This window comes from Schistocerca nitens, chromosome 2 (assembly GCF_023898315.1).
Source record: "Schistocerca nitens isolate TAMUIC-IGC-003100 chromosome 2, iqSchNite1.1, whole genome shotgun sequence".
NCBI lineage: Eukaryota > Metazoa > Arthropoda > Insecta > Orthoptera > Acrididae > Schistocerca > Schistocerca nitens.
The window spans coordinates 650,911,037-650,923,415 of record NC_064615.1 but is presented as its reverse complement, the minus strand read 5'-3'; the positions used below and the strand labels follow the sequence as shown (position 1 = coordinate 650,923,415).

At 40.3% G+C, this 12,379-nt stretch overlaps 1 protein-coding gene across 1 annotated transcript in view; it reads left to right on the top strand.

Annotated features, from left to right (window-relative positions):
* Positions 1-12,379, top strand: part of LOC126236768 (putative ATP-dependent RNA helicase TDRD12) — a 487,486-nt gene that overhangs the window by 95,459 nt on the left and 379,648 nt on the right. The window contains exon 5 of the mRNA XM_049946337.1: positions 306-394. Coding sequence (XP_049802294.1) covers positions 306-394 — 89 coding nt within the window. The remainder of the gene's footprint in view (positions 1-305; positions 395-12,379) is intronic.

The following is a 12,379-nucleotide window of genomic DNA, read 5'->3' as shown; positions in this document are numbered from 1 at the left end:
TAGTCTATATCATTTTTGCTTGTTTAATAAGTTAGTTCTGTTTTAGTTATTAACTTGGTATAGCTATGTTGTTGTAGCCAGAAACTGAATTTTCAGTAAAAATTGCTGTTGCGTTTCCTGATTCTATCACGTCTGGAAGAACTAAAGGCTATAATTTAATGAGAAGTATTTCCAAGATATATGGTTATTATATTTAAGCAATCTGTTGCACAATGTGTTTTCAAATGTATTAAACTGGTTGTTCAGAGTATATCTTATGCAAATGAAGCGCACAGTATCAGTTGAAAAGTACTTTCCTGTTGCAGATCTCCTTCAGTGTGGGCTGAATGACAGTTCGAGTGGTAGTGAGAGTGACTTTTATTCTGAGAGTTTGCCTTGTGATGCGTCTGAAGTGGTAAGCATGGCGAGATTCATTGTAATTCAAAAGTTTTCAGAAAGTAAATATTTCAGTGACATTCCTTGTAAAAGTGAGTACGCTGAAAACTTTGGCCAAATCATTTGCAGAGATTGTCCTAGAGCTGCCAAGAAAGAAAATTTACAACTTTAATTTTTAATGTTGAGATCTGTGATTGTAAATTATTGACTTATTTATGTTTAGTAGGCAGCAGTCTCAGTCTATAGCATCACCTGCAAATTTTAAGAGTTGCGTTTGTATCTTTTGCTCTTCTTATCTCCATCACCTTTACTTGGTTTTTATTACTGCTGCTTGTTTATTCTATTGTCATCTCTTGTTTCACATATTCTTACAGTTTATTTCATGAGCTTTTTCATGTTTTTTTTTTTTTTTATTTCACCAGTTCCTCTAAACAATTATAGGATTGAATGTAATATTTCATCAATTACAGAACTTGGAAGTAGGGAGATTTAATCAGTAAATTTGCATTGCACTCCTTTCTCTGACATATCTCTCAAAAGAAAATTGGTCCATATTTACAAAGAGAATTTTAATTTCTGAATTAAACGCAACCTAATGATCTGTCATAGTAATTCAGCCAATTTTCTTTTGATTTCTCTTTGTATTTACTTTTGCTACTTCGTCTTTTTTAAACACTAATTGGATAGTTTTCTGAATGAGAACGTAATTCACAGTAAAAAAACATTTTTGAAGGAGCAGTGACTGGTCAAATAGCTTGAAGAATATACATGCTGATAGGTGATATATAGATAAAATAATTTTATTTAGATTCATTTTGCTAAAATTTATCATATGTGGAAAAGGAAGCCAGAAAAGAGGGAGAACTGGCTGATGATCAGCTTCCTGTAGAGGTCATTTACACAAAGTACCCTGTAGTAAACAAGTAATACACAAAACCAATACAAGTAACACAAATATGGCCTTATTCAACAATAGAAATAAGCCTCTCGTGACTCCACACGAAATGAGACTAAAGAACCGTATAGAAGATACGACATAAGTGATAAACAGAACAACTGTTGTGAGCAGTACAAACTAGAAGAACATAGTGAGGGTGAGTCAGTGCTGCTCCACGCATATATAGGCATGCGTCACGGATAAATGGTGCGGCGGAGATCGTGCCATGTGAATGCTTCCTGCAGGTGGCTTCTAGTGGCCGGCCCTCACAGAGTTGGCTGTTGATTTAAGCACACACACACACACACACACACACACACACACACACACACACACACGTGGTGACACTACATTCAGCGCACTCACACACATACACACAATAGCAGGATACAGCACGCCTCTCCCTTGTGCGAAAAGGTTTGCACAGGCAATGGATGAGACTCCAGCAGCCTGACTAGGGACGCATCCATTGCATCCGGAGCAGCAGCAGCCGGTGCTGACGGTGGTGTTGGGATGAAGCACGCGGTGGGCATCGGACGTAGGGCCAGAATGCGCCAAGATGCAGGCACCCTGAAGGCGGTGGGCACACATGGGATGACAGGGTTATGGTACCATCGCCATATCTGCATCATCCTCAGCAGGCAGGTCCCGTTGCAGAAGAGATGGAGATGGACCCACTGGTGATAATGGCTGAAGCGATGATGGTGAGGGGGCTGGTGGAGGCAGCCCAATCAGAACAGCAGGCTGCGACAGCAGACCCAAGGCCAGAGATGGGTCTGTGCCCGGAACTCGAGAGCTGGAACCCCAGGGTGCCGCATGTGAGTGAGGCTGCCAGTGAGACGGGGTTGGCTCTGCAGCAGATGATGACAGGCTCGAGGTGGAGGTGGCAGGACAGGCTGCAGCAACGGGAGCCTTAGCCATGAACTGGTAGCCTCTGGCGGAGAGCGGGGGCATAACTGATCAGAGTGGTGCATCGCCAGCCTATCGGCCTTACAGGTATCACAAAGACTTTATCTCCAGTCCAGAAAACAGTGACCGGTATCCACTTGGACTGGCAATCAAAACCTCATGTCCACACTGGCAATCCCAGCACTAAGCGGCCAGATGAACCCAACTGCGGCAGGTGCAGTGCAGCCCACAGAAGGTGAGGACTGTGCATGGCTGCCGGCTGTGAAGCATGTCACCCAGGCTCCACTCCCCCATAGGTGTGAAGTGATAGGTGCCCAGAAAACGGAGAAGAGTGTTGTCTGCTGAAGAATCCACAGGGAACTTTTTCATTTGGTACTTGAACGGATGCACTAGTCATTCCGCCTCGCCATTTGATTGAGTGTGGAATGGCAGAGCCATAACATGACGGATGCCATGACGGGAACATAACAGCTGAAAGGTGTGAGAAATCGATTGGGACCCATTATTGGAAACTTAAGGTACAAGGCGACCCATCAGTAGAAAAAGACCCTCAAAATCATGTGAATTGTGACCTCAGCTGACATCGACGTGTACTGGAGGATGTAAGAAAACTGGCAAAATGTGCATCCACAACCAAGAACCAATAGGAATTCAAGAAGGGACTTGCAGAGTCTATATGAATGCATTCCCATGGCTGGTGTGGATCAGGCCAGGGGGCAGAGACACTCTGGGAGCCGCCTGTTGTAGGGCACATTATTCACAAGCCACAACAAAATGGACAGTTTCGCCATTAATCCCTAGCTAAAAAACATGTCTCCTAGCTAACAGTTTAGTGCACGAAACTCCCCAATGGCCCTGATGGTGAAGGCGTAGAACCACGTGCCATAACATGGTGGGAATGACTACTCAGGGAGAGAGAGCTTCCGTGGACAACAGCAAAACACCGTCAAAGACTGAGATGCAATCCAGTAGGAAAAATATTTGTGCAGGGGATCCTAAGACCGACCTGGCAGTTTATCTGGCCATCCGTATTGAACAAACCGAACTACCTGTCAGAGAACTTGGTATGTGGCAATGACAGCTAATATGCACGAGCTTGTAATTGGGAACGCCTTCACCACAGCCTGCATTTCAATATCAAGATGAAAGCAAAGTAATTCTTCACAATCAAAGTCAAGATGAGGACCCACAGATAGGTGGGACAAGGCATCCACATTACCATGTTCAGACATAGTGTGGGGCGGCTGGTAGAAAATTTATTGTTGTATAAATGTTTGAATGTAGAAACACTTCACGGCCGATTAACCATTTGTGGGGCGGTGGTGGATTTTGTTGTTTATATAAAATTTTGTAGAATGTAGAAACATTTCCCGGCCGATGCACCATATGTGGGGCGGCTGGTAGAAAATTTACTGTTGTATAAATGTTTGAATGTAGAAACACTTCACGGCCGATTAACCATTTGTGGGGCGGCGGTGGATTTTGTTGTTTATATAAAATTTTGTAGAATGTAGAAACTTTTCCCGGCCGATGCACCATATGTGGGGCGGCGGGTGGAATTTATGTTGCTATTTGAAATGTTTGGTTTGTAATGTAGAAAAGATGCATTCCTTGCCGTTTTAACCATATGTGGAGCGGCGAGTGGAATTAATTGTTATATAAATGTTCCTATTATTTATGCTGTCTTTTGCCATTCTCAACACTGGCTCTCTAATTACAATATTGGCAACCAGAAAGTGATTAGCAAAACATGAAGCCTGTAATTAGAATTCCTAGTGCCCACTTCATCTGAGAAATACACTTAGAGCTACAGCTTAAAGCTCTGAGGAATTAGGAAATTGCCTGGGATTCATAATCATAAACGATCGTGAAAAAAAAATGTTCTCTATTTTCTGAAAGTCACAGATGAAAAAAACAGCATCCACACAATCTGACTAACAGAGCAGTTCAGAGTCTAATGCGCTGATGCAACTATAACTGTCCAAATTAAATGGTTAAGTGAATGCTCGCCATAATTTGATGATAATGTTCATCAAACGCCACGCTAAATAATGGTAGAATGTCTGTCCCGCGACGGCACGTGAAAATACGACATACACAAACTGAAGATATATCATTAAAGTCATCCCAGAATTAACACTTCACTCAGAAATGATTTCATGATTACGCATATCCCGAGTAACTTAATACGGCATCCGAGGCTGTTTATAGCAATGATACCGACGCGACGCGACTCCCGACACAGGTGGTGTGCTATTCAGCGTCTGGAGAGAACTGGGGCCTTGCTTCCTCTCTCTCACAGCGTTCTTATGTATAAAGCCGCGGTGCGGACGGCTAAGGGAACGCCTGAACAAATCGGCTCCCCCGACTAACCACTGGGATAGTAATGCACCACTTTAAGTTATTTAATAAATCATAGCTTCTTTTGCTGATGGCTGATGAAGCTCTCAATTTAAATGTGCATTCAGCACACAGGTAAGTAATCATAATAAAAGTTTGACGTGGCTAAGTTAAATATTTCAGGCGAGAGAATTAATTTAATTACACTACACACAGTAGACGAGCTCTGAACTTGCCCTTTGGAGATACGCTATCACTATAGTTTTATAGTTATTCAGTTGAAACTTCTCACATATTTATGATTATAGCGGATCTCCATTCTACTTAAACTTAAACATCCTAGCCTTATTTATTAGCCTACTTAATCTATCTTGCTTCCTTAATTTTTAAGACAAAAACCAGAAAATCATGAATTTCCCCTAAAATTTTAATTTGTGAAATCCAAAGTACTGTTTCTATTAAATTATTATGAAAAAGGAATCTAAATATAAATTTTTAAGTCTCTAGCTCTTTTCTGTTGCACCAATGATTTTTACAGAAAAACGTCCAAATTTAGAGAATGGTTAAAGTTATCGAACTGATATTCAACACATATTAATTTAGTATTACTCCTGACATGCTAGAAACGTTTTAGGTTATTTGCTTGATTTTTAAAAGTATTGCGCAACATTTATGACGTCGGAGCTAGTTACAGTGGACTGGCTGGCACACAATGGAAAGACTGATGTGAATTTACTACAGCGTGAGTAGGCTGCTTCCCTACAATAGGTCAAAAATAGATTTTTTAAATGTAATGAGGCAGTGTGCTGGCTTGTCAGGCAAGGAAGTGTGAGAGTTAAAAAAGGAAACCAATGGTTTATGGTCATTCATAAACTGAAACTTGGAGCTGCGTAAAAAAAAAAAAAAAATCTGGAGAGCATAGACTCTGGCAAGGACCTCTTTTTTTTCCACGTAAGAGTAATGCTGCTGGACTGTAGTGAAAGATTTAGAGGTGCAAGCAACAGGTCATTCAGAGCTGTTGGCATATTGGTGTGCTAGGACTGTGCTGAGGTCTTACTGTGAGGTGTCCATAGCCAAAACTATGTGCTGGTCCAGAGTGAATGTAGCTAAACAAGGGGCTGAGAGTAGTTTCAAATTCCGCATTTGAAAAGCTTGTTCACAGTCTGGGCTCGAGCAAAAAGGTACGTTCTTGTATAATAAGGCATTCATTGGGTGGGCCAATATGGCTGCTAGGTGTGGCAGGAATTTATGGTAGTAGGCTATCTACCCTAGGAAGGCATGAAACTCCTTTGTGGACAAGGGGCGAGGCATAGATGTAACAGCAGAATGTGGTCTGGCAGAGGGCAAACCCCATCCCAGGAGACCTCAAACACCAAATAAACAATAGAAGGTTGAAAAAACTGAGATTTTGTGAAGTTACATTATAAGCCTGCAGAATGTAAGACAGAAAACAAAATGTGCAAATTTTTCAGGTGATGGGCCATGGAGGAGCTCATGATAGTGTCATCCAAACAGTTAATGCAACCTGGGACAGGCATAGTCAGTTGCTCTAAAAATTGTTGGAAAATAGCAGGACCACTAGCCACACCAACAGGAAGGCGCAAATATTGATAGAGACCAAAAGTGGCATTGAAAACCAGAACTTACTGAGACTCTTCGTTCATAGGGACCTGCAGATATGCTTCAGACAGATCAATTTTAGAGAATTACTGGCCACCTGATATTTTTGCCAACAGTTTCTCTGGCATGGAAGAGGATACCTATCCACGATCGACTGCAAATTGACGGTAATACTGAAGTCGCCACAGAGGCGAAGTTTCCCTGACGAGTTCTGGACTACAACCTGTGGACTAGCCATAACAGATTACTCCTCCCCTGGAGATTGAAGTCTGTCCAATTCTGCTTTCAGTTGATCTTTCAAGGTGACAGGAATAGGACGCACACAACAAAAATGGGGCCAAGACAGGGATTTCAAATAAATAGGAACAGAAAAATTCTTAGCACAACCTATACCTCCCAAAGAAGTCCAGAAACTCCTCACACAGTGTTTCCAATTGAGAACACGGTACCTGATCAGACATAAGATGAAAAATCCAAATGCCTGAAATACATCCATCCTGAAAAAGTTCTCAACACCAGCATCAGCAGCCACAAAAAATGTAATAGAACGAATCACTGACTTGTAAGCGGCAGATATGTAAATTGTCTCAACAGCACAATGTTCTTTTGTTATGACTGAACAGCTTCTGCCTGACAGGTGTTAAGCGGCTGTCAGCCTAAACTCACATAGGTTTGAGTATTCTGTAATGTTGACTTGCAACCGGAGCACTTGGCGAAAAACACACAACGTGATAGACAACTGGGTAGAAGTCACAGCCATTGTAGTCACACAGTTTACATCAATATTCATATCCTGAGCAACCTTTGGTGTATGACACGTGGAGGCGATGCGGCCTTTCTTCTGGCAAGCATTACAAGTAGCCCAGTGCTCAGGCCAAGCCAAATGTTCGTGCAGGACACAATAGTAAGGGCAAGACAGAAACAGAGAACGCTGATGCTGGCTCTGTGGCGGTCGCAGGTGCTTGGGCCAGTCTTGGTCTGCTAAGCTCTGGGTCCACATTTTACCACCACCCCTGCCACCTCCTTGTGCAAGCTATCTGTCGTCCTACTGGGCACATATTGTGACATAACCACCATGTCGCCCCATGGTTCAATTTGGTCACCCGCTGCGCGGGAATTGTCAAAAGATTATGCTATTTGCAAAACTTCTGCCAAAGGGTGGTTTCCACAGAGTAAAGCCTTCTGATGTACTTGCTTGTTCAGAGCTAAACAGATCATTGTCACACACCATAGTGTCTGCATAAGAGTCATTATGAGCATCAGTAAAAACTGACACTTACGGCTAACGCCATTAAGTTCAGCTACTCCGTATGACTGGTTTGGTTTCTTGTGGCATTGTAGAATTCAACTTGTGCCGCTATGACATGCATTCGTTTACGATGGTAGTTGGACAATAAACTGCACATTTGATCAAAAGAAAGAGCTGTCGATTCTTATGAAGGGGCAAGCTAACACAGTAATTGATACACGTTAGGTGTAATCTATGAGAGGAATAAGGCTTTGCACAAATTCGAGTCTTTCACACCAAAAGCCAAAAAATGCTTCCCAAATCTTTTTTCACAAGCTTCCCAATCCTCAACTGGAAGATCATATGGAGGAAAAATGGTGTATGGATCGGTGGAGTGGTACCCTGTGTGTTAATGGAAGCTAACATAGTGGTCACTACCTAAATAAGCTATTCAGTCAGGGCCGGCAGCACGGCATCCATAATGATTAAACGTGACAAACTGTACTTAAAGACTGCACATGCGGTAACTGTTGCAAACTCATCACCAGTTATGTAGTAACCAAGTAATACACGAAACTGATCCAAGTAACACAAATATGGCTTTATTCAAAAATCTCTGAACAATAATAGAAATAAGCCTATCATGACTCCACACGTACCAAGACAAGAACCGTATAAAAGGTGCAACACAAGTGATACGGAGAACAACTGATGTGAGCAGTACTACATAATGAACATAGAGAGGGTGAGTCAGCACTACTCTGTGCATATATATAGGCGCAAGTCATTGGTAGACTGTACAGTGGAGATCGTGCTGTGTGCATGCTTCCTACAGGTGGCCTTTTGTGGCTGGCCCATGCTGATACAGTTGCCAAGTGATTTAAGTACACAGGTGTGACTACACTACACTTGGCGCACTCACACTCGCACACACTGGCAGGAGGACACAGCACACTCAAACCAATTATGTTAAACAATTTAAAAAGTCCAATTTTTTACTGTACAAAGTTGAAACATTTTTAGGTTGTTGCCTTGCCACCAAATGGTTATTGGCAGGTAACAAACATCAGTGGGAACTTTGTATTCTGGTCTTTAAATGTAATGATTCCTAGGAACTTGATTCAGAATAATTGGATCAATGTAGAACTTGTTTCCACGTGACTTTGTGTTCAAAATATTACTGATGTCTTGTCTACCTCTTTTGTGACTTTCTACTTGGTTCTGTGATGAACAGGGTGGACCATAGGAAGTATGCCAGACAACAGTGGATCATTATTCTCTGATATAAAGGGAAAGCTGAATCTTCCAGTGAAGTATGCTGTTAGATTTTTGCAGGCAGTTGACAGCTACCATAGACTGAACTTTTTTAGTTACATCACATTACAGGTATAGGCCTAAGAAAGTCCCAAGAAAGCACAAGTTAGAAGGTAAACTACACTTTTGAAGTACAAAGCCATATGAGAAAAACATAAACAGAATTTAAAATGTCTTTGAGATTAACTATTGTGTAAATACCTGAGAACTATCATCTGCAAGAGAATTTCTTTTGTGTCTGAATTCATTTTGCCAATGAAAGAGCATGGTCAAAGAGAGAGAAGTATTCCCAAATGACAAACACACTTTTTCAGTGCACTGACTTGCCCTCTAATCCACTTCTCAGTGTGAAAAATCATCACAGAGAAATTTTACTCTTTCAGTTTCACAGTGATTAATGTTGGTGAGAGAAGTAAGTTACAAATCAATGTGTGAATCATGGTAGTTGAGACCCTTTCACAGTTTCTCGGACTTTGACATTAACTTTTGATCAGTTGACTAGATTGCGTATTGCTCTAGGATGCATTTCTTAGTATCACAATAATGGATCAGAATCTAATCATTCTTAAATTTTCAGATTGACAAACTGGGTTTTAAAATATCTGTTTCTTGTGATACTAATTTCGTTTCAGATTGACAGTAACAGTCTTGCCATTGGTAGGAATCATTAATGATTAATATTATTGTCGTTGGCAGGAATGTTTGGTTCTGCCTGTTTTTACCTGAAATGAGACTGAAATTGTATAACACCGAAAACTCATAACCAAACCCTGCAAACTTTGTTTCTGATCTCACATTTGGCAAACAGTGATGATCCCTTTGTAAAGTGTTTGAATTACTTAATACTGTGACACATTTTCTCAGTAGTTTTCCACCAGCATACTGATCTTGATTGGGAACGATTCCTTGACTGTGTGCCATCCACTAATTTTTCATTAAACCCATGAATGATGGCAGTAATGTCAAATATGATGTCAAAAGTAGAAATGACCCCACTTTAGCACTAAACTAGGTCATTTGTCCATGCTTAGGACACGATGGAATGAATAATTAGGTCCCTAAAGAAATCAGAGTTACAAATGCACAGGTGTTATTTCTAATCAGATGTAAATGTTCGGAGACTTTCATGACCTTATCAAGAGTGACTTGTAATTCACTTTGAGGTTCCGAGTTTTCTTTTGCACTGACATTTGTAATTCTCCCGCATGCTAGAAAATAAAGCAAAATGCCCAGAACATCACAAGACACTAAGATTCAAAGCCATGTACAATGACTGAGTAAAACATGCACAAAGTTTTTAAGGCATTAAAACTGGTACATGATACATCAGCCATTCTCAATTTAGGATGTGCATCTTTCACATGTCTTCATCCATCTCATCCTGTTCCTTTATTTCTTGTTTAAAAAACTAAGTTGAAGTGTTCCAAAACAATAACTTCTCCCTAAGTCTCCAGAAGCACTTCATACATTCATCCAAACTAACTATTTTGTATGATGAAAGCAGAATTTCAGTTCAATGTATTATTTGTCTTATGCTCACTCTATTTTTGCTTTAGATAAATCAGTCTAGTCAACTTCCACAGCAGTCACAGGCAAAAGACTGAAGCCAAAGCAATGCAACTATTGCAATGTGTGTGGCATACAACTTATTATTAAATTCAGTCTTCGCATGAAAAACAGTAAGGAAAAAAAATTAATTATCTTTGTAAACTGTCCTGACTCTTTAATTACTAGTACAAGCATGAAAGAGTTGCTAACAAGTGATCCCTCTTTAATGTCATTAGAACCACCACTGCTTATGTTGTCATCATCAGTATCCATCTTTGTAATGATATAAATGGGCTAGATCCCACATTATTTAAACAATAGAGCTAATATGTTTAGTACATAATGGCTTACAGGTTCCAATACATGTATTTTACTTTTATTTGTGAATATTTAAGAAAAATTAAATTTCCAACAAACCATCCAGTACAAATAATGCTCTTAATTACACTTGTAGTACATATTGAACTGTAACATTTTGTATGCTTCAGATTGTTACCTAGCAGTGCTTAACACACACACTTTACACTGCAAAATTTAAAATTACTTCATCAGTGTTTCAGCTTTTGCAATGCAAACCGTTTGACGTATTATCAAAAGCAAATACAGGTCATACTACGACACCCAAAAATTGTACAGCAGTCCTTACTACGTCTGAAAGAGCCAGACAGTCTTTAAAGAAGGTATTCTTATGATTATTGCTGCATTGAATGGTTTCCTAATGACAATACCGACGAATAGGCCACCTATAAAAACAAATCATTTTATTGTTTTTCAAAGTATTCTGCTCTTTATGGATTCTAAACAGTTTTGGTAATTTCCTTGAAGCAACTTTTTGTTTTGTTTTACATAAAGGGAATTAAAAAAAAAATGTTACATGATAAATCATGTGAGTATGGGCAGTGAGACATTAATTCAGTGTTTTTCTTTGTTAAATAATCAATTCTGAGCTACAGCTGGCATTGTTACTATGAAGAATGATGATATGTTTTCAGTAGTCTTTCCTAGTTTCATCAGTACTAGTTGCAAAAGAATTGTGTACAGTTCAGCATTAACTAGTGTTTTGATCTTTCATTGGCTGCAACATGTCTGTTATAACCAAGGAAACAAGCGATCATTTTCTTGGAAGTACTTTGTGAACAAAGCCCCTTGTTGTTTTTTGTTCGTATGCCCCAAAGAGTTATCTGTTGCGTAGGTTCCAGCTGACAGACAGACATATCAAAGTTCTGTTTTCTGTTATGACACACACGGCTTTTGCTTTTCCTAGATAGTATTTTTTGAGCATTTGCTTATACTAAACTGATACGAGTCTGTTCTTGAGTTTTGTTTGAATTGTGGAGAATCCACCAGAACAGATATTTGTTACAGTCAAATGCTCATGCAAAATTGAACATACTGCAGTATTCGTATGCCATAGGGTGTGTCTGTTTCAATGTAATTCACGTGCCAGTTCTCTTGAACTGTGTTGCCCATAGTATTGGTACTTTTTTAGAAAAACGATTATGGTCCATCTTCCCAAAATTCTTCACTGATGGGAGCACGGCCATGATAAAATTCTACATGTTTTTCTTAGGTATATAGAGCACACGCACATGCATGTGTGTGCACACATAACCGCATACATGCAAACCAATTGAGGGCCGGATCTGGCAACGAGCCGCTGGTTGCCCACCAATGCTCCAGGCCATCCAGTCAGTCCTTGGAGAATGATTGTGACAGAAGAGCAGAGCAACTACACCAAAGGTGCCACTAGAAAATAACAAGTCAGTAGGAATCTATCCTTCATAGAAGAGACTTTCCAGTGACAGAAGCATGTGGTTGTTTACACAAAAATTCTGATTGCAACATATTTCTGAAGGATTTTTTGTCTGATGGAGAAATGGACACCAAGAAGATTTACTGGAACTCGCAAGTTTGTAATGTTACACCTCATTGGATGCAGAATGTGTGGTGGACTGATCAGCGAGAGTAAGCTGTGGGAAATGAAGTGCAAGGACAAGAGAACACCTTGTGAAACAGTGCTGTTCAGTTGCAGCATCAGAAAGGTCAAGATGCCCCTCTATCTGCTGCTGCTTGAAAATGGTAGCTTTGGCATTGCCTGTCACTACTGC